Raw genomic sequence first — 20763 nt, 5'->3', positions numbered from 1 at the left:
ACTATCCTACCACCTTAATACTTCCAGAAAAGTACCAAGGACTTCCAAGGAGTGAGCTGTGACATGCAGTTCACTGCTGAACCTTCATTCCTTCTTTCCCTCCCTCCTTCCTTGGGTATATTCCATTCCTTCTTTCACTGTAAGCACTGGGGATGGTTCTAGGGAAGGAGGAAAGCTATTTTACCTTGTATTTATAGCTAGTTGTAACATCTCTCAGAGAGCTGGAACACCTCCGCTCTGGGGACAAGCTGAGAGAGTTGGGGCTGCTCAGCTTGGAGAAGAGAAGGCTCCAGGGAGATCTTGTAGCAGCCTTCCAGTACCTGAAGGGAGCTACAAAAAAAGACAGGAAGGGACTTTTTATAAGACCTTATAGTGACAGGGAGAGGGGAAATGGATTAAAGCTTGAGAAGGACAGATTTAGACTGCATATTAGGAAGAAAATTCTTTCCAGGAAGGGTGGTGGGACACGGGAACAGGTTACCAAATGAGGTCATGGATGCCCCCTCCCTAGAGGTGTCCAGGGCTGGGTTGGATGAGGCCTTGAACAACCTGGCCTAGTGGGAGGTGTCCCTGCCAATAGCAGGGGGGTTGGAACTAGATGATCTTTAAGGTGCCTTCCAACCCAAACCATTAAATGAATCTCTTTTCTGCACTTCTTTCCCTCAGCCCTGTTGGAGAAGTCTTCCGTGCACGCTTGAGACAGTTCCCCTCTCTTGTGAGCTGCTGTACCATCAACTGGTTTAATGAGTGGCCTGCTGAAGCCTTGCAGTGTGTTGCCTCCTCTTTCTTGCATGAGATTCCACATCTTGGTGCCAGCACTGAAGATACTGATGGGATGGTAGGTGCCACACTCAACACCCAAAACACAGCTCCTGTATGCTCAGTGTGCCACATCTATAGGTACATGAAGACAATGGATACAGGACATACTTGCAGAGAGGTTTTACCCTGTAGCAGAAATGTTTCATGGCAGGATCATTCAACTATAGCACCAGTTAGCTTTTGTATGTCTTGAAATGGACACATCAAAGCCTACACATCTATGTAAGCTTTGCTGTGACTGTAGACCTAGGCTCATTGTAAGCCCCTTTTGCTCTCTGTGGGCATCATACTGACTTGTTTATCACATGTTCAGTGCTGGATAAACTTGTTTGTTTCCTTTCTCCTTGTAGATTCAAGTATGTGTAGAAATCCATCAGAGTGTGGCAAAGAAATGCCAGGTGTACCTGGCAGAGCTGGCCAGACACAATTATGTCACTCCTAAAAGCTACCTCGAATTTCTCAGCATGTTCAGGTCCTTGATTGGAAAGAAGAAACAAGAGCTGATAACAGCCAAGAACAGGATGAAAGGTGGCCTGGATAAGGTTTGTCCCTCACACCAAGGAGAGCTTTGGGCCCCCTTTACCTGCTCTAAGTAGTGTATTTATAGCTGCAGAGATGCAGGGAGCTGCCCTTCACATCTTATGCAAGAGGAGAAAAACTCACTTGGTTTAACCTAAGAACTAAACCTTCTGCCAGGACTAGTCTTTCTGAAGGTCTGAGTCTGTAACAGCTCTAAAAGAATGGTCCCCAGTCTTTGGGGACCACAGACCTCTCTGTAGCTCATCATCTCTCAGGATGTTCCTTATTAACCTTTTAATTGAAATGCCTATGACAGCAGTCATGTTCTGCTGACCAGTTGCCATGAGCTTATGAAGTAATGCCCACTGTGTGCAGGCACCACGAGGCACTGCTCTTTATCAGCACACCACAGTGCCAGATCGTTGCTTAAGAAGGAACCAGGGCAGAACCTGACACTAGGCAGGGAGCACCCACAAGGACAGCACAGCCCTTTTCTGAGGCTTTTCATGGCTGCTGCCTGTGCTCTCACTCTGCTCTGCTCCCACAGCTCCTGCAAACAGCAGACGATGTGGCAAAGATGCAGGAGGAACTGGAGTCCGCCCGCCCTCTCCTGGCACAGGCAGCCAAGGACACTGTGGCAACCATGGAGCAACTGCAGGTACAGCTGTTGGACAGCCCAATCTGATTGCTCAGACTGGTCACAGGGCTTGGGGAGGCCTTGCAGGGATTGTGCAAAATCCTGCTTAATCTGACATTTTAAAAAGCCTCAGATTAGCACAGCAGGTATTTATGCAGAGCAGCACTGCCAGGGAGGATGGCCTTCTGCTGGGGCCCCTGCTCTTGTGTTGATAAGGGCCAGCCACAACCTACCAGCCCCTTGCTGTCAATGGTTCAGATGTCCCTGTCTGAAGCCACAACCCAGAGGGTCAGGCAGCCAAGCTACCAGCTCTATTTCCTTACTGGTTTAGATCTTTGCAAGCACAGAGTAGCAATGTGATTGACAGTCCTCAGGTGATCCTGAAAGGGATCCTTCCCCCACATCCCATCTCCAGCAGTTCCAGCTGTAGCCTGCCCCTGATAGCCCACGCCTCAGGGATCATCACAGTGTCACACACCACTGCAGAAGAGAAAAGTGTCCTGTGTTGGCTGTCACCACCTTCCCTTCTCCTTGTGTTCCTCTCTGCCTGTCTGCTACTGTGGGATGGCCAGACTGAGACAGATGGAACAGAGACAGTAACATCATACAGCTCTGCATGCAAAGAGGAAAGAGTCTGCCATCTCCCATGCTCCCACATAGCAGATAAAGATTGGGCTATAGTCCACATTCCCCTTACACCTCCTGGTAGTGTTTTAACCATGGGAGTAGGCAGAAGTGACACTTCTAGAAACAAAATCTTCAGCATAACTCTTAGTCCTCTATCTCCCTACACATACACATTTTCATGCCTCCTTCCCCTGTGCCAGTAAGAAAAAAATGGGTAGAGCAGGTAATTCCTGCCAGACTAATCCCATTCCAGTCACAGCCAGAGCTGGACCTTGTGGATAATCTCTACAGGGTGATAAAAACCTCCTGCTAGTATGTGGCATCCCGTGTGGAATCCTTTCCTGCAGTTAGACCCCAGCATGTCTCTGCTGGACAAAAATACATGACCTGCTAAGAGAGCTGTGATCCTGGCAGTGCTGAGCCATGCCAAAAGGGTGCTCTGGCTCTAGCATGCTTCCAAGGCTGTGTCTGGTGTTGCAGGTGGACACAGATATGGCTGAAGAGACAAAACGTCATGTGCAGGCTGAGGAGATGAAGGCCCAGGCGAAAGCTCAGGCAGCCCAAGCCATTGCAGATGATGCTCAGAAGGACTTGGCTGAAGCTCTCCCAGCCCTGGATGCTGCTCTTGCTAGCTTGAGGAAACTCAACAAAAATGATATTACAGAGGTAACTGGGTTGTGGGGAAGTGGCAGGGCTGGGTCTGGTCCTGAACAGCCTCTCACTTGGCAGCAGTTTCCCTACTACAACCTTGCAGCACCCCTAGCCTTTTCCAGCATCTCCATCCATCCCCCTGGGCTCACAGGCTGGGCAGGTGCCTATGCAGCTTCACTCCTTCAGAAGAGAAAAGTTTTAAAGTGCAGAGAGGCAGCCACTGGCTCCTGGGTGTTCCTACATCTTGGTTCTAATTCATGCCAGAGAGCATGTAAAGGGCTCACCCACAAGTGCCTGCCCATGGGGGTAGGTGGCAGACAGTGCCACAGTGCAACCCCAAGTAGTGACTGCAGAGCACATGGACAGATCTAGCAGCACATGGCCTGAACCAGCAGCCTCTTTTGAAAGAGGATCCATCACAGATGGAGAAGAGGAAGAGGCAGTGGCTGGTGGGCTGGCTTCAAGGATGGCTTGAATTAGGCTAGTCAGAGAAAGGAGAGCAATGCTGAGGCAAGTGTCACAGCCTAGAGCCAAGACAGCAAACTCAGTGGGTACAAGGTGTCAGCACACAGGGTGCAAGAGCCATGGAAAGGAGAGGCAGGCTTATTACTCTTCAATTGTGAACAACAGACCTCTGTATTTCCCACAAAACATACAAAACTCCTTACCCCAGAAGGTGGGGAAAGGCACAGACAGTGCAAGTCCACTTTCCCCTACCACCCATCCTCTTGTAGAGTTGGCAGGAGAAGTCTCCTGTCTATACAGGGCTTTCAATGCCAGCTCCCAAAATGCATCAATGTCCTCAAACCCACCCCCTTGGAGAAGCTCTCTGTTTAAGGAGTAAGTGCTCTGCTTCTTTGAAGCCCAGCTGGGTAGGCCATGACCCAACTAACCTATCACTGGAGCCTGGGCCACCAGAGTTCTTTCCCAGTCCAACCAAAGGGAACACCAGTTCTACAGCAGGGATCAAGTGTCCTTTTGACCTACTTCTTTGCACGGGGCAGCTTCATCAGTGGTTGCCTGGAGGCAGCTGATGCCTTCTTCTCCAGCTCCTCCACCACCTCTCTCAGCCAGTCTTCATTGCAGTAAAAATACACATAAAGGTTCCTCTCTGCCTGCAAGAGAGGGATCTCCAGAGACCTGCGCTTCACCTTCAAGTCATTCTGGAGGTCTGCCAGCCTTTGGTAGAGGTTGTCCTGCACAGTGGTCAGTTGTTCTATCAGGTTGGTGATCTCCTGAGAGGCAAAGCCCAAATATACATGAACATGCAGAAAGAGGGGAGTTGCCTCCAACCTAGGAAACATCTCAGCCCACCAGAAACACTACCAACCTGATCCAGGCCTCCAAATATGGCCAATCCAAAGAACAGATTTACCTTAATGGGCCACCTTGGCTAAGGTACCCCAATCTCTCCCTTTAACAGCACATGTGAAACAGCAAGAGTCTCCTTTGTCCCTCAGCCAGCCACCACCTCACTGGATAGCTTTTGGGATAGGGCAGGGATCAGGCAGTAATTCTCCCCCCTGCACCAAGGGCTCTGACTCACAGCCCTGTGCCACCCAGCCAGGCCTGGTGCAGCAGGAGGGCTTGCTTACCAGGGAGGAGAGCTGCAGCTGGTTGGAGCTGTTGTACAGCAGCTGGTAAAGCATCCGTGTGGAAGACTCCAGGGCAGGGAGCTGGAGTATAGGAGCTGCCAGCTGTGCTTCCAGTACCCTCTTGTCCTCAACCAGCTTGGAGCACTGGGCTGCTAAGGCCTTGTAGCTGCGGAACTGCTGCTTCTCCTGCTCTTGCCCCACCAGAATGTCCCAGAGCCTGTGAGAGGGCACAGGCAGACAGTGTGAGCAGTGTGCCAGTGCTGAGGAAGAACAGGGCTCAGGACAGATTGTGTGCTGTGGGGCTGGGATGCAAGCAGCTGTGGGGCAGTGGCAAGAGGACAGCCACTCCTGGTAAGCAGCCTAATTCCTTGAGGTCTGAGAAGAGCATCATAAAGAACAGGCTGGCTCAGGAGCCACTGGAGACTGCTTGCTGGCAGACACCAGCACCAGCTACTCCAGACCTGTGCAGGAAGGACCAAGAACCTTGTGTCAGTGCAGAACACCCAACCAGAAAAAGCTGTTGCTCCCAAGCAGCTTGTGCTTCCTTCTGGCTCAGCTGCCCTCCATGACTGAAGACCTTCCTCTACATTTTCCAGTTTTACATCCTAGGAAAGCCTTTGTTCTCCATGTTCATTTCCTTCTCCAAGCCCTTGCTTTGCTGCATCAGCCCATGCCAGCCAGTAAGAAGCAGATGCCACCTTCTGGAGAATTTCACACCACCATGGAGTCAGGGTGACTGCACTGGCAGAAGAGCACTGCTAGCCTGCCAGGTAGCTTGAGTCTGCGACATACCTCTCCCCTTCCCATGCCACCTGCTCCACATCTAATTTGGTTTTCATGCACACACAGAGGCCCTTACCTTACAGCGGAGTGGTCTTTGGGGTCTATCCATGTGCATGGACCATCCTTCTGGGAGAAACAGGCATCTTTGTAGTAGTTCTGCACCTCCTGTAGCATGGTCTGGGCTTCCTTCATGGCATTCTCCATCTCTTCCAGCTGAGCAGCCTTCTGGTCCAGTTCCTTTCTCTCCCCTTTGAGCTGCAGCTTCAGCAGATCCAGGCGGCTGTGCTGGCTCAGCAGCCATGCAGCTGCTGCCTCCTGCTTTCTGGCAAGGTGCTGCAGGTGGGCATCTTCCCGGCTGAGCTGCCTCTGCAGAACTGGCAGGGCAGAGGCACGGGCCTCTGCCTTCAGCAGGGGTGGCAGCTGGTGGGTCAGGATGTGTGCAATGTCACAGCGCAGGGCCTGAAGCTGCTTCTGGAGCATGGCAGCCTGACCCCGCAGCTCTGCCTCAGCTGCTTGCTGTGCAGGGGGAAGACAAGACAGGCTGGTGTCAGGATGCTCCACTAGCACTGCCTGGCTGTGCCACCTGCTCCGTGCAAGTCAGGCTGTGCTCCAGTATCCAACTGACAGACCCTGCCACAAAGGACAGTGAAGGAAAGGGAGCACTGGCCCTACCTGGTTCTCCTGAAGAGCTTCCAGAGTCCTCTGGGTCCACTCCCATGCAGCACGGTGGCCTTCCACTTTTGCTGACATGACTATAACCTCCCTCTGAGCACAGATATGTGCTGTTTCCATTCGGATCAGCTCCTTCCAGCAGCTGTCTTGGTCCTCCAGTTTCTCATCTCCATCAGTCCCAAGGCTTTTTGGCATCGTTGTCCACATTGTGTCTCTGACTTCCTGGCTGCCATCTCTCTCTTCCTCATCCCCCATGCTCAACATCACACTCTCATTCGTCCTCTCCAATAGCAGCTCTGTCCTTGAGCCTTGGACCAGTATTTTCTGACTTGTTGGTGTCTCCTTGCATGGTATCTTTGCACACTCTTGAAAGAGAGCTCTTCTTTCTGGTATTTCCCAGTCTGAGTCCATCTGTATCCCAGCCTTCAGCCTTTCCTTCAGGATGCTCCCTCCCTGTGCACTTGCGTCCCCAGTATTTGGAGCCTGGACACTCCCTGGTAGGGCCTGCTGGACAAAGCTCTCAAATACCTTGGTTGCCTGTTGTTCTAGCTCCATGTAAGGGCCAAGATCCATCTCACACAGAAGTGCTGGTGGATGGCCTTTCCTCATGTCCCTGTACCACTCTGCCAGCTGCTTTGCATCCTTGCTGATCTGGCCCAGGACGGCTCTCGTTTGGAAGATCTCCACTTTCAGGTCCATCCAAGCCTTCTTCAAGTCCTGTGTTACTGTTTTCTCCTCCTCCTCCAAACACCTCAGCTGCTTCTGCAGTTTGGTTGTCCAAGCCTGCAGCCTCCTGTGCCGACAGAGCTGACGGTCACGATGCTCCTGAACCTCCTGAAGCTCCTGCTGCAGGGCTTCCAGAGAGGGACCCTCATGGGGTGTCATGCCTGGCAGCTGGTAAACTGTCTGCAATGCCTGCTCGAGGGCATCCCCTTCCAAGATGGGCTTGCCTGCAGCCAGCAGGGCATCGTAGGCCTCCACCTCAGCTGGGGTCAGCACGTTCTCCTCGCCCACCGTGCTGCAGAACCACTCAAGGAACTGCTTTGTCTGAGGGCAGTCAAAGAGCCACTCAAAGTCCTTCTCACAGAGTGCATCTGCATGGGGGTAGAACAGCCTCAGCGTCACCAGAAACGCTCCCGCTCTGCTGACTGTGGCCAGTGGAAAGACTTGAGAGTGTCTCTGGCTGAGCATGGCAAGGATGGCCAGCACTGTAAGGGGAAAAAGCAGGAGTCATTCTTGAGAACCCCAGCACCCACAGCCATCTCAAAGGTGCAACAGCAGCACTGTTAGCAGCCTGCTTGAGAAGAGACTCCAGCAGTCCCTCCACAAGTGCTGAAGACCAGTTTATGGGATGGCATACAAGACAAATGAGAGCCCATAGAGGAAGGGAGAAAGCCTGCCCATGCCCAGCTTCCATACAGCTTCCTCCCCAGGGCCATACAGACCAGCATGTAAGATACATCTACCAGAGCATCAGGACAGGCTTTGTCAGCCTACCTATAGTTTGGTTCATGCCCTTTCTGATAAGCAGCTTTCCCTGTAAATACTTTTGTTCTTCCTGCTTGTGCATTGCATCCCCTACACGTCCTGCCTCTGGTCCCAGTTTCCCTGGGGCCAGCTGAGGGATGAGCACCAGTCTCCTCGAGAACCAGGCCAACCCACTTGTCTCCGTTTGGTTTTGAAGGTACGAGCAATGCAGCGGCCACCTGTTGGTGTGAAGATGGTGATTGAAGCTGTCTGCATCATGAAAGAAATCAAGCCCAAAAAGGTGCCTGGTGTAAAACTTGGCTCCAAGGTGGATGACTACTGGGAGCCAGGCAGGGCTCTTCTCCAGGACCCAGGGAAGTTCCTGGACAGCCTGTTTAAGTATGATAAGGTAAATGGTGGCAGAGGGAGGCTATGACCAAGGATCAGGTGCTGCCTCAGAGAGGTCCTTCACACAGCAATCAAGCTTAAAGCTCCTCATGGGCAACACCCTAGAGCACCAGAGGATGAGGATTTGGCCTGGAAGTTTTGTCAGCTGGCTGAACATCCCTGCCTTGGGCAATGGAATCCAGGTGCACAGGTCCCTCTGCTCTTTCTATGTGGCCCTCCACATGGTATGGGAAATGGTTTATCCAATCCCACAGCCAAGCCTCCCAGGCCTCAACACAGTAGTTCGATTCCTCTTGCTCCAGTGCAATGCCTTAACCACACTGCTAGGTCCTGGAGCAGGCTGCAGGGGGAAACCCATTAAGACCTTCCTCAGTCAGATCTCTAGCAGCCTCATCACCAGTCTCCCTTCTCTCCCACCATTCCTTATAGGACAATATTGCAGACAGTGTGATCAGGGCCATCCAGCCCTACATTGACAGCGAGGACTTTAAGCCAGCTGCTATCGCCAAGGTCTCCAAAGCTTGCACCTCCATCTGCCAGTGGGTGCGTGCCATGCACAAGTACCACTTTGTGGCCAAGGCTGTGAAGCCCAAGCAGGTAAGCAGCAGGGTGTAACCCAGTTGCTCTTGGTGTTAGGAACCACAGCACTAGCAGCATCCTCCTGCAGAAGATGCTAAGAGCCATCATGTTCTGCAGGTCAGGACATAATGTTCAGACTAAGCCTTAGCACAGGCACACATCAAAACCTAGTAACATACTAAACTAGAATAAATCAGCCTGGAATACTCTGGAACAGATGTGATACCTTGTTTTCAGTGCTGAGCTCTTGGCTCAGCAGAAACTGTACTCAAAGAAGCATTCCACCTCTCACTAGTGTTTCAGCCTTATTTCTTTTGAAACCTAGTTATTTATTATTTTTGAGCAAGAAAAGGACCCTTCCACTCTGCTTACCAGTGGGACACATCCTGAGCTTGTGTAAGGTGGCACAGGCTCTTTGAAGCTATGCAGAAATGTCCTCCTCACTTTTTTTTTTTTTTAATTTTTGGCTTTTATTCCTGGGCTTGCAGAACATCCTGGAGTTAGGCAGGTCAACCTTTGCTTGCAGGGAAGGATCTCAGTATCCACTGACAATTTTATGAAAAACCAACTCTTGCTCAAAGGTCTTCAGCTTTCTGGGGAAGAGCCTGGCCACATGACCAGCATACTCACTGGTTACTCACTGGTGTATCTCCTCAGCAAGCATTGCAGGAGGCAGAGGAGGACCTGCGTGCCACTCAGCAAGTCCTTGAGGAAGCTAAAGGACGCCTGAGGGAGGTTGAAGATGGCATTGCCTTACTGCAAGACAAGTACAACACCTGCATAGCCAAGAAGGAGGAGCTGGAGATGAAGTGTGAGCAGTGTCAGCAGAGGCTGGTTCGTGCTGATACGGTAAGGGACAGAGCTGGGTTCTGCCTGGTTACCCAAGACAACCCAAGTTCAGGTCTTGGAGCACAGTGGTGAAAGCCTCTGTCTGCAGCTCACAACAATCCTTGGTTGAAGCTGGCTGGCCAGATCTCAGCAGCACCACAGGACTAAGCTAGCAAGGCACTGGACTGAAAAGGTGCTGTCTTGTGCACTGCTCGATCAGCCAGCAACAGGCTCCAGGGCAGCTGAGAGCAGCCCAGTAATCCCAGGAGTAGGTGCTGAAAGCTGGGGACAGAATTCAAGATATGGCAGGGGCCACCCTGCAACCTCTGTTCAAAGTCACCTGCAGGACTACCCAGAGAGCAGCAGGTGCAGGACACAAGGTTAGATCACACAGCAGCTCTTCTATGTGGAACTTCCCCCACAGCTCATAAACAGCCTGGCTGACGAGAAGGTGCGCTGGAAGGATGCTGTCCAGAACCTGGATCACAAGATCAGCAACATCACTGGGGACGTGCTGCTTGCAGCTGGCTTTGTAGCCTACCTGGGCCCCTTTACAGTAAGTGTGAAGTGCTCACTGTGGGTCTCTCTGTTAGCTGCGCTGCTCTCCTGGCCTCTTGCTGGTGCTGGCCAGATGTGCTAGAAGAATGGAATAGGGAAAAGGGTGCAAGATCCCTCCTGGATCTCCTGCTGTGCCAGAGACTGCACAGGGTCCCATCTGAATGGAAGCAGGAGGGGTTTAGATGCTCACAGCAGAGCAGCTGTAACTAAAAGAAAGGTTATGATAATGCTTCTTGTGGCAGGGACCCTACCGTGTGGCACTGTGCAAGGAGTGGCTGGGGCAGCTGTCAGAAAACAGCATTCCTCACAGCAAGGAGGCAAACCTGATCAGCATCCTTGGAGACCCCATGGAAATCCGCTCCTGGCAGGCAAGTTGCAGAGAAACACACACTTGAGGCTGAAGGTGCCTCAGGCAAGGGCTGAAGGTGCTTCAGACAAGGGCTGAAACATAGCTCAGCTCTCACTAGAATCCCCTGTACCAAAGGGCAGGTCCCAAACTAGACAGCTCAGTAATAACCCAGTGCCTCCACAGTGCAGAGCTGGAATTGCTGCCCACACTCCTTGTGCAATGAGTGGGAGAGGACCTGGCAGCATCAAGCAGGGCAGCAGCCTTAACCCATCAGGCTTTCCCTTTGAAAATCACAGGCCTAGAGCAAAGCCCTGCCTGTGGCCTGCCCAGGCCTAACCCTGATCTGCACAGCTCTGTCCCATGACTCAGCTGCTTCAGGCAGAGCTGCAGCTGTCAGAGGTACCCTCTCCACCACACAGACTACAGCAGCAAGCGCTTCTCTCTGGTTCACTGTGTTGTGCTACCAGGTGTTCCCAACAGCTCTTCCTACCCCATCAGGTTGCTGGCTTACGCAATGACACCCTGTCTGTGGAGAATGGAGTAATAGCACAGTTCTCCCAGCGCTGGACTCACTACATAGACCCCCAAGGGCAAGCAAACAAGTGGATCAAGAATCTGGTAAGAGCTGTAGGGAGGAAAGCCAGGTCTGCCAGGGTAAGGCAAGCAGCTTCCTATTAGGAGCTGAACAGAACAGCATTCGGATTTGGGCTCCAGAGCTGCAAGACCTCATGCTGTCCCAGCTCAGCCTCCCTGGCACCAGACAGGCTCCACATCCATATTCATCCCAGGTGGATCTTCCTTCTTGGGGAAATCAGCAGAGAGCAGAAAGGGCCCTGCCGTAAGCAACTGAGGCATCAATCTCCTGCTCTGGCTCTCTGCTGGCATCCTTGAGACCTTACATCCTTCACCACACAGAACAGCACTAACATCTGCTGTGGAAACCTTTAGGGTCTGCGGGGCTGAAGTGATAAGGGTAGTATTACCTGGCCAATGAGCACAGTCCTTGCTGCCAGAGTGCTAGTAGCACAAAGCACCACCTCTTCTCTTCCTCCAGAGAGGCACCCACTGCCCTTTTGAAGGGTCAGGCAGCTGCTCCTGGTTTGCCCCCTAAGGGCTTTTCCCACCCACCTGCTCTCCTTTTGCAGGCAAATGAGCTAGTTACCAGTGTGGGGTTCCACAGAGGTATGGCTCATTGAAGGAGGTTCTCCCCATTCTTCCCTTTCCTGCTGCCTTACTGAGTTGTCTCTAGTGCTTGGTGACATGGACTCAACTTGCCAAAATAGCCAAAAACGAGATGAGCAAGAAAAGGTATTTCTGCTGCTCTAGGGAGCTAGGTCAAGAGGTGTTCCATGCACCAGAGCTGGATCCAAAGGTGGGCAGGATACCACAGGGATCTTGCCCCACCCTGCTGCCTTTCAGGAAAAGCAGAACAACCTGGAGGTGGCCAAACTGGGTGACCGGGACTTCCTCTGCAGCCTGGAGAACGCCATCACCTTTGGGAAGCCCTTCCTGCTGGAGAACGTGGGCGAGGAGCTCGATCCAGCCCTTGAGCCGGTCCTGCTGAAACAGGTCCTGCCTCAGCTTGCAAAGGGGGGGCAGTGGGCATTGGCTGGGCTCTAAGGGATCACCTGGCCAGGGTGCAGTGGGATGTGGTGGGCTTGTAGGTCTCTCTGGGAAGGCAGCACTCACATGGATGCTGCCTGTTCTTTGCTCACATGTCTCAGCCAGGGCTTGAACATACTGACAGCCTTCTGCACACTGGTCTTCTGCCAGCAGGCATCTCTGCCTGGGAGGCAGCTGCTCTATTCAGGTTCAGGCCTTCAGGTCTGCTGGGTGGCTTTGAGCTTCTCTGTCTAGAGAGCTTTCAGCCTCTCTCCTCAGTGCAGAGGGCAGGACACAGCTGGATGCCTTCCCTCACAAGACATGGCTGTCCTAGCATTCCTGTATTTGTCCTCTGGTACAGACCTACAAACAGCAAGGCAACACTGTGCTGAAGCTGGGGGATACAGTGATCCCCTATCAGGAGAGTTTCAAGATGTACATCACCACCTGCCTACCCAACCCTCACTACAGCCCTGAGATCTCTGCAAAGCTCACCATCATTAACTTCACCCTCTCACCCAGGTACCTGCTTACCCTATTAACTGCCCATGTTCAGCTGCCTATGCAACTGAACACCTCATTCCTCACAGTTCCCACACCCTTGGGCCTATTGCCCTTGCCTCTCACCTCCAAGGCTTTTGTTGTAGTGGCTTGGAAGACCAACTGCTGGGAGAAGTGGTGGCTGCAGAGCGGCCTGACTTGGAAGAAGCTAGAAACCAGCTAATTGTTAGCAATGCTGAGATGCGTCAGGAGCTGAAGGAGATAGAAGATCAGATCCTGTATCGGCTGAGCACTTCCGAAGGAAATCCGGTAGATGATCTGGAGCTCATCAAAGTGCTGGGGGCATCCAAGATCAAGGCAGGAGAGATCCAGGTCAGAGGTGGAGGTGCTCTTGCGTTGCAATTGTACATACCCTGCCAGCACTGCACTAGCCATGACATCTCTTCTGTCTTTCAGGCCAAGGTGATGGTGGCAGAGCAGACCGAGGAGGACATGAACACCATCCGCCTGCAGTATGTGCCCGTGGCTGTCCGCTCACAGATCCTCTACTTCTGTGTCTCAGACCTGTCCAATGTGGACCCCATGTACCAGTACTCACTTGAATGGTTCCTCAACATCTTCCTAATGGGTATCAGCAAGTCTGAGAGAGCAGGTACCTGCCCAGATCAGCCTCCACCCTTCCTCACCCTACATTCCTGGCTTAGTGGCAGCAGAAGCCAGGACACCTGCAGAGCCAAGGCAAACATGGCCACTGGCCTTGGCTCTTTGCATGAGCAGAGCTGCCTCTTGTTGTGTCCATGAGGGAAGATGTGGGTGCATCCTGCCCTCCATTCTCTTCCCCACCTCTTTTCTACCTCCCTGTGTGACCAGGCAGGAGGGATGCTAGTGGCATGGCGCAGGCAGGGTACACTCCATCCTGGCAGTGGTGGGGCTCTGCTTGTCACAAAGTCACCTCCATGCATGAGTCCTGCCTGCTGCTGCCAAGCCAGGGGAATACTCCCTGCCCAGCAGCGCATGTCAGGCAGGATGGCAGTGTCTGGGCCTGTGTAGGCTGCCGTGGTGCTGTGTGGACTCCCTCACAGTGCTGGGGCTGGGTTTACTTCTGCAGACTGAGTCCACAGCCTTCTGATTGCACAGGGTTCCTATATCAAGTCTGTGTTTGAGAGCAGCAGGGTGTGGGTGTGCCCCTGTGACCAGTAATCACCTGTGACATGGACAGCACCTTGCATGCCACCCATGGCACCCACCACCCTTGTCTTGTTTTTGCCTTTTCTTCCAGACATCCTGAAGGACCGGATCACAAACATCAACAACTACATCACCTTCAGTCTGTACAGTAACGTGTGCCGTAGCCTCTTTGAGAAGCACAAGCTCATGTTTGCTTTCCTGGTCTGCATCCGCATTATGATGAATGATGGGCTGATCGACATGGTGAGCAGGTCACCTTGGCCCCTTGACAGGATTCCAGCAGGGCAACTCAAGCCCAGCCTGTTCAGCTCCCTACAGTGGGCTAGGATAGAAAAGGAGCCTTGCTCTGCAGGACTGAGGGCAGGCTTGGCAGGAATAGGCAAAGGCCTCTCTCTTCACTCAGATCTCAAACTTTTCCCTGTGTCTACACGCAGAGCTGCCCAGCTGAATGACCTGCAGCTTCAGCCAGGCTGCTGCAGAGGTTAGCAAATTGGGAGGGAGGCAGGGATAAGAAGACAGAGAGAAACTAGTGGCAGCTGAACAGTGATGTCAATGTCACCTGACTCTCTAGTCCTTTTAGGCCTACACACACACCCCTAGCAGAAGAGGCAGCCAGAGAATTACTACAGGGTTTTAGTTGGATATAGTACAAACCCACATGGCTGAGGCCCAGGCAAGTAGGCTGTAACCCCTGACCATGTCCTCTCATGTTCCCAGGACGAGTGGCGGTACCTGCTATCAGGAGGGACCATAAAGGAGATGAGGGAGAACCCAGCTCCAGCCTGGCTGTACGAGAGAGCATGGGGAGACATCCTGGCCTTGAGTAGCCTGAAGAACTTCTCTGGTTTTGATGACGATTTTGCAGCCAACCTTGTAGCCTTCAAGGACATTTTTGACAGCCCGAAGCCTCACAGGTAAGTATCCCCTTCATTGTCAGCTTGGTGTCCCTTGGAGAGCAAGAGGAGCCAATACAGTCACTGTGCTGGCTCTTCTCCCAGTACAGTGCCACAGGAAGTTGAGGACAAGGCACTGCCTAGGTCTCCTTAAGGGCGGCCCTTGTGTGTGTTGCTTGCCCAAGGCAGAGCCACAGGATGACTTAGCATTTGGTGCTTCCCCAGTGGAAGCAGCTCTGGCTTGCCTGCTAGTGGTTTCAAAGCTACAGACAACAACCTCAGCCAAGTGACTGGAAGGTCTTTGTCCCTTCTGAAACTTCAATGGCTGCCTACAGGCAACTTGAGTGCTTTTTGGGAAGCCACAGGACCTGGCACATCCCCTCAAAATACACTTAATCACTTTTCAGAAAGCCCCTGCCTGGGAAGTGGGAGACTGAGCTCGATACCTTCCAGAAGCTGCTGGTTCTGCGGTGCCTGCGGGGAGATAAGATCATGAATGCCATGCAGGACTTTGTGACACTGAACCTGCACCCACGCTTCATTGAGCCACAGGTGACCAGCCAAGAGGAGGCACTGCTTGGCTTGGGAGTGGAGCAGCAGGCCTCCAGCTTGCTGTAAATGGGCTGTCAGCATTTCCTGGCTGCAGCAAGGGTGCCTGTCCACTGCTGGGGAAACATTCATGTCTTAGGTGAGGGATATCCTTAGTGTCCACCAGTTGCATGCACCACACTGGGAGGGGGCAGGCATACAAGGGAAGAGTTTGAATGACAAATGGGAAAGTGGTTACTGCCCCCATCCTAATGCTGCCAGAGGAGAGCTGTGCTAGGCCCATGTCCAACGTGCCTCTGGCCTCGGCACTTAATGGCATGCTGGTGCCTTGGGGAGGAGCTGGAGGTCAGGCAGGCTCTGCACATGATGGCCCCTCCACTCTGACCAACTTTTCTGTGTTGCAGACCACTGATCTTTCAGTCGTCTTCAGGGAGTCCACAGCCACCACGCCCCTGGTGTTTGTGCTCTCCCCAGGAACTGACCCTGCTGCTGACCTCTACAAGTTTGCTGAAGAAATGAAGTTCTCCCAGAAGCTTTCTGCCATCTCTCTGGGCCAAGGCCAGGTAAATGCCTACCTGGGGCAGCACTGTGCTGGTGACACTTCCAGTGATCTCACCTAGATCAAAGTAGTCAAACACCCTTGCATCAGAATGAAAACACCTCCTGCTGCAGGATCCTTAGTCACCAACATTCTGCCAGGAGGTTGCAGCAGTTCCCCCTATAGTGCTCTCAAACTTCCAGAATTCATCCCCAGTTCTTCCTTCCCCTCCACCCTCCCACACAGGCCTGCAAATATGAAAAAGGGCAGTTTCTCTGCCATCAGACAGCAAAGATCCAGCTGAGCTATGGTGACAAAGCCAGGTTGGAGCTCTGGAAAGCAGTCTTTCCACCCAGCAGCTGTCTTCCTATCCAGCTTAGCAGGCCACAACCAGTGCTGTGTCAGGTCTCTGAGTGATTGTCCTCTGCCTCTTCAGGGCCCCTGTGCTGAAGCCATGCTGCACCATGCCATGGAGCAGGGCAAATGGGTCTTCTTCCAGAACTGCCACCTGGCCCCTAGCTGGATGCCTTCACTGGAGAGACTTGTTGAGGGCATTGACCCCACCAAGGTGAGCAGTTTTACTGAGCAGCCTCCCCACTCTGAGGATAGCAGGCAGGAGGCTGGAGCCCTGGCAGGAGGCCAGAACTAGTTCAATCCCATCCACAGATTCCCCTTAAAACCAGAGGGTCAGCACAGGAGCAGCTGCAGTAGCTGCTCTGCACCCTCTGAGCACTTCCTGCCTTTCCCCAGGTGCATCGGGACTTTCGCCTCTGGCTTACCAGCCTACCAAGCAACCACTTCCCTGTGTCCATTCTCCAGAATGGCTCCAAGATGACCATTGAGCCTCCCCGTGGGGTCAAGGCCAACCTGCTCAAATCCTACATTAATTTCAGTGACAGCTTCTTGAATTCTTGTCCCAAGGTAAGACCCAGCCCCTGCCTGCTCCAGTGTGTGCTGTGTGGGATAGATCTCCCTCTCCAGGGACAGATCTTCCTCTCTGCCAGAGCTCTCATGCTCTGACCCCATCTAAGGATACTTCTCCCTACTGCTCTGCCCACAGGTCACAGAGTTTAAATCTTTGTTGCTGTCACTTTGCTTCTTTCATGGGGCCATGCTGGAGAGGAAAAAGTTTGGGCCTCTGGGGTTCAACATCCCCTATGAGTTCACAGATGGGGACCTCCGCATCTGCATCAGTCAGCTGCAGATGTTCTTGAGTGAATACACAGAGATCCCTTACAAGGTAAGGGCGAGGGCTGGCCCCTCCTGTGGAGGGAACAGGCTCACGATGCACAAGCAGGTTGGAAAGCCATGGTGGCATCTCTTACAGGTTCTGAAATACACAGCTGGGGAGATCAACTACGGCGGCCGTGTGACTGACGACTGGGACAGGCGCTGCATCATGAGCATCCTGGAGGACTTCTACAGGCCGGAGGTTCTGAGTCCCAACTTTGCCTATTCCGAGTCAGGGACCTACAAGCAGATCAGTACCTCCTCTGACCTCGAGGTAAGTACTCAAGGGACAAATCACAGCCCTTAGATCCAGGGGGATCATCACAGTGCAAAGAGGAGCTGCTCTTCCCAAAGCCCACTGCATTCCCAGTCCCCTGGGGGCAGTAAGCTTGTAAGAACATGGGGGTCTTCAGCTGCCTTCGGGAAGCTGCATCTCTTTCAAGCAACAGAAAGAAACCTTGTCCCTGTGCACAGGAGATGGTAGCAGCTCTCACCAGAGTGGCCCAGCTAAAAGCTTTTGTACTCTGAATGTTTTTGATATCATGTACCTAAGGATATCATGTACCTGAGGATCTCTGCAGGAGACAGCAGGAAGTTCACTGCCAGGCTGCCCCGTCTCATAACATGGGGTTGCCTCTGCAAACAGTTTAACTCACCAGCCAGACCACAACCCATGGCCATGGCCTCCACTCAGTCACCAGCCCTGGCTCAGGGGGGCTGCCACACTGTCAGCCTCCCCAGCTGCCTGGTTCCTGGGCACATTGCCCAGGGCACATGTGAACCCACCCCAAGTCAGAGCTGTGAGTTGTTTCTTTGCTGTGAGAGGGGACAAAGAACTGTGTAAAAGTCAGATAAATTAATCTCAAACATCAAGGAATATCATCTCCCAAATGGGTCTGTTACCTGGGTTTAAATCCACTGGGTTTAGCTTATCCAGCAACTCTGGCTTAGAAAGATGTTTCAGACCAGGCTTGTACAGCCGGAAGGGGCACCATGGCTTGGCCTCACTGCCTTTGTGGATTCCTCTCCAGGGCTACCTCCAGTACATCAGGAGCCTGCCACTCAATGATAGCCCTGAACTCTTTGGTTTACATGACAATGCCAACATCACCTGCGATCAGAAGGAGACATTTGCACTGCTGGGCACCCTTATGAAGCTGCAACCCAAGGCCTTCACGGTGGGAAGCCGCAGCAAGGAAGAGGTGGGTGCCCCAGTCCCATCAGTGTCCAGTAAAGGCAGCAAGCACAAACACCAGCTCTCAGAAAGTGCCACCCTGCCTGCTGGGTGCCAGCAACAGCACTGTCACCCAGCCATTAGCCCTTTCTTGGCAGCTGTGGCCTGGAAGATGCTCACCCACACTTGCTGTCTTCCTTCCAGCTCGTGGAAGAGACCTGCAATGACATCCTGGCAAAGCTACCTGCTCCCATGGACTTGGAGGAGGTGATCCAGAAATACCCACTGCTCTATGAAGAATCCATGAACACAGTGCTGGTACAGGAGGTGATCAGGTAAAACCCCTGTGGCATCATATCCTGGGCCAGCAACAGGCTGGTCCCTTGGGGAACAGTGGAGATATGCAGACCCCTGCACCCACCCATCCTTGAGGAACCTCATCATTGAGCATGGCAGTAAGGGTGGCAGCCACACAAACAACTGTTGTCCCAACAAGGACCTTCAGCTAATCCCTGTCTTGTGGGGACTGATCAGTATCTCCATCTGCCACCATTAGCAATTCAGGGCTGGGGGACAGGTGTGAGACCCCAGTAAAGAGCAATGGGGCAGAGGTTACATGGAGGCACTTCACTCATACAGAGGTCCACACCCTCTCGGGGGCAGACACGGGTGCTGAATCCCTGTACTGATCACTCTGCTCCCTCTGCACTTTGTAGGTACAACAGGCTCCTGGAGGTGATTGCTCAGACACTGAGGGATTTGCTGAAAGCTCTCAAAGGCCAGGTTGTGATGTCTTCTCAACTGGAGCTGATGACCAGCAGCTTGTACAACTACACAGTGCCAGAGGTGTGGAATGCCAAGGTAAGCGCTCCAGCCAGCCCAGCTGCTGCAGGAACTCACTTGGTTTAGGGGAATGGGTCATCAGCCATGACAGCTGATGGTGTGTCTCACATGGGCTGTCTCACATGGGGCTGGCTTTTACTTCCCTGGCATGGAGATGTCTCCTGCCTAGTACAGCTCATATTTTTTTTCCCAGACCATGGCTGGATGAATCCCTGGGCTCTGGGCAGTTGCCAGCAACTGGGGAACAAGGTTTAGGGGGTCTCTGATTGCATTCAGCACCTTCCTCTGCGGGTGCCCTGCAGGCATACCCATCACTGAAGCCCTTGGCATCCTGGGTGAACGACTTGGTGCAGCGGATCGAGTTCCTGCACACATGGATCAGCCAGGGGATCCCCTCCGTGTTCTGGATCAGTGGGCTCTTCTTCCCCCAGGCCTTCCTCACTGGAACGCTGCAGAACTTTGCCAGGAAGTCTGCCATCTCTATCGACATCATCTCCTTTAGTTTCAAGGTCAGTAATTCAGCCAGGAGCTCTGGATTTTTCTGGTCTAATGCTGGGCAGCCACAGTGGCAGCAGTTCTAGCCCTGACCTGCCCAAGAGGTGGAGATGCTGCTGCAGAGCTGCCCATGAAACCCACGCTGCCCTTTGTGCTCAGATACACTCACCCATGCTGCCAGACTCCTCCACAAGGCTAGCAGAGGTCTTGCTGCCTCTCCAGACCTCCCCTTCCACAGGCTGCCCCCACGGTCTCACACTGTGAGATGCCAGAAGACATAGCCCAGCCCATCTGAGAGCTGGGGCAGGCTCTGCTTCAGCAGCACTGACTTAACTAAGAGCAGCCTAAGGGGTTCCTTGGGGCTGAGCCTCCAGGGACACACTTTTACCAGGGCTCTGGGCCCTCTCTCCTGGGCAGGTGATGAAGGAGTCAGTGAGGGAACTCACAGATCCTCCCAGCCACGGCTGCTACATCCATGGCTTGTTTCTGGAAGGCGCCCGCTGGGACCCTGCTGCATTCCAGCTTGAAGAGTCCCGCCCCAGGGAGCTCTACACAGAGATGGCTGTCATCTGGCTGATCCCTGTCCCCAGTCGCAAGCCTCCAGCCACTGGCACCTACCTGTGCCCCATCTATAAGACTCTCACTCGTGCAGGTAGGTGCCCCAAAGACAGATCTCCAGAAGCAAGGAGCAGTGTAGAAGCAGCTAGGAAGAGCAGCCCAGGAGGGGCAGCAGGAGTTCCACCTGCCACATGCTGACATGGAGTGAGGCATTGCCACCTGAGACCAGCCAGGGATGAAAAGATTTCTCTGGCCATGGAGACAGAGGAGCCAGGCACTCTGGCTCTGCAGCAGCGCTTCTGGCCAGGCTCTCCTCGAGCTCACACTCAAAAATAGACACCTAGCATGGGCATGGGACAGGGGATCTTGCATGTGGTCTCACATCCACAAATATACAAGCTTGTCACCTCGCATGGGACAGGGGATCTTGCAGGGGGTCTCTGGGACAGGATATGACAGGCAGGGGGCAGCAGCCATGGCTGTAGTACCACCTTCTTGCTCTTGCTTCCCCCACCACAGGCACACTGTCAACAACAGGCCACTCCACCAACTATGTGATTGCTGTGGAGATCCCTACAGACAAGCCACAGAAGCACTGGATCAAACGAGGTACAGCCTTGATCTGTGCGTTGGACTTCTAGATAGAAACCCCACCCAACCCAAGAAATCATCCCAGCTGAGGGCCTGAGTTGGGGCC

At 53.1% G+C, this 20763-nt stretch overlaps 1 protein-coding gene across 1 annotated transcript in view; it reads left to right on the top strand.

Annotated features, from left to right (window-relative positions):
- The window catches only part of DNAH1 (dynein axonemal heavy chain 1), a 115366-nt gene extending 94659 nt beyond the window's left edge, over window positions 1-20707 (top strand). Inside the window, exons 54-81 of the mRNA XM_054387214.1 lie at window positions 667-838; window positions 1173-1364; window positions 1889-1999; window positions 3086-3271; window positions 7991-8182; window positions 8611-8778; window positions 9418-9609; window positions 10013-10144; window positions 10389-10514; window positions 10994-11113; window positions 11915-12064; window positions 12459-12619; window positions 12745-12970; window positions 13055-13250; window positions 13878-14029; window positions 14504-14700; window positions 15087-15231; window positions 15633-15791; window positions 16203-16334; window positions 16517-16687; window positions 16827-17006; window positions 17094-17270; window positions 18028-18198; window positions 18375-18505; window positions 18887-19031; window positions 19316-19522; window positions 19926-20160; window positions 20586-20707. Of these exons, the coding sequence (XP_054243189.1) occupies window positions 667-838; window positions 1173-1364; window positions 1889-1999; window positions 3086-3271; window positions 7991-8182; window positions 8611-8778; window positions 9418-9609; window positions 10013-10144; window positions 10389-10514; window positions 10994-11113; window positions 11915-12064; window positions 12459-12619; window positions 12745-12970; window positions 13055-13250; window positions 13878-14029; window positions 14504-14700; window positions 15087-15231; window positions 15633-15791; window positions 16203-16334; window positions 16517-16687; window positions 16827-17006; window positions 17094-17270; window positions 18028-18198; window positions 18375-18505; window positions 18887-19031; window positions 19316-19522; window positions 19926-20160; window positions 20586-20707 (4648 nt within the window). The remainder of the gene's footprint in view (window positions 1-666; window positions 839-1172; window positions 1365-1888; window positions 2000-3085; window positions 3272-7990; window positions 8183-8610; window positions 8779-9417; window positions 9610-10012; window positions 10145-10388; window positions 10515-10993; window positions 11114-11914; window positions 12065-12458; window positions 12620-12744; window positions 12971-13054; window positions 13251-13877; window positions 14030-14503; window positions 14701-15086; window positions 15232-15632; window positions 15792-16202; window positions 16335-16516; window positions 16688-16826; window positions 17007-17093; window positions 17271-18027; window positions 18199-18374; window positions 18506-18886; window positions 19032-19315; window positions 19523-19925; window positions 20161-20585) is intronic.
- The last annotated feature ends 56 nt before the right edge of the window (window positions 20708-20763 follow it).

This window comes from Indicator indicator, chromosome 15 (assembly GCF_027791375.1).
Source record: "Indicator indicator isolate 239-I01 chromosome 15, UM_Iind_1.1, whole genome shotgun sequence".
Classification (NCBI taxonomy): domain Eukaryota; kingdom Metazoa; phylum Chordata; class Aves; order Piciformes; family Indicatoridae; genus Indicator; species Indicator indicator.
Note: the sequence above shows the minus strand (reverse complement) of the source record. Positions and strands in the feature narration are given on the sequence as shown.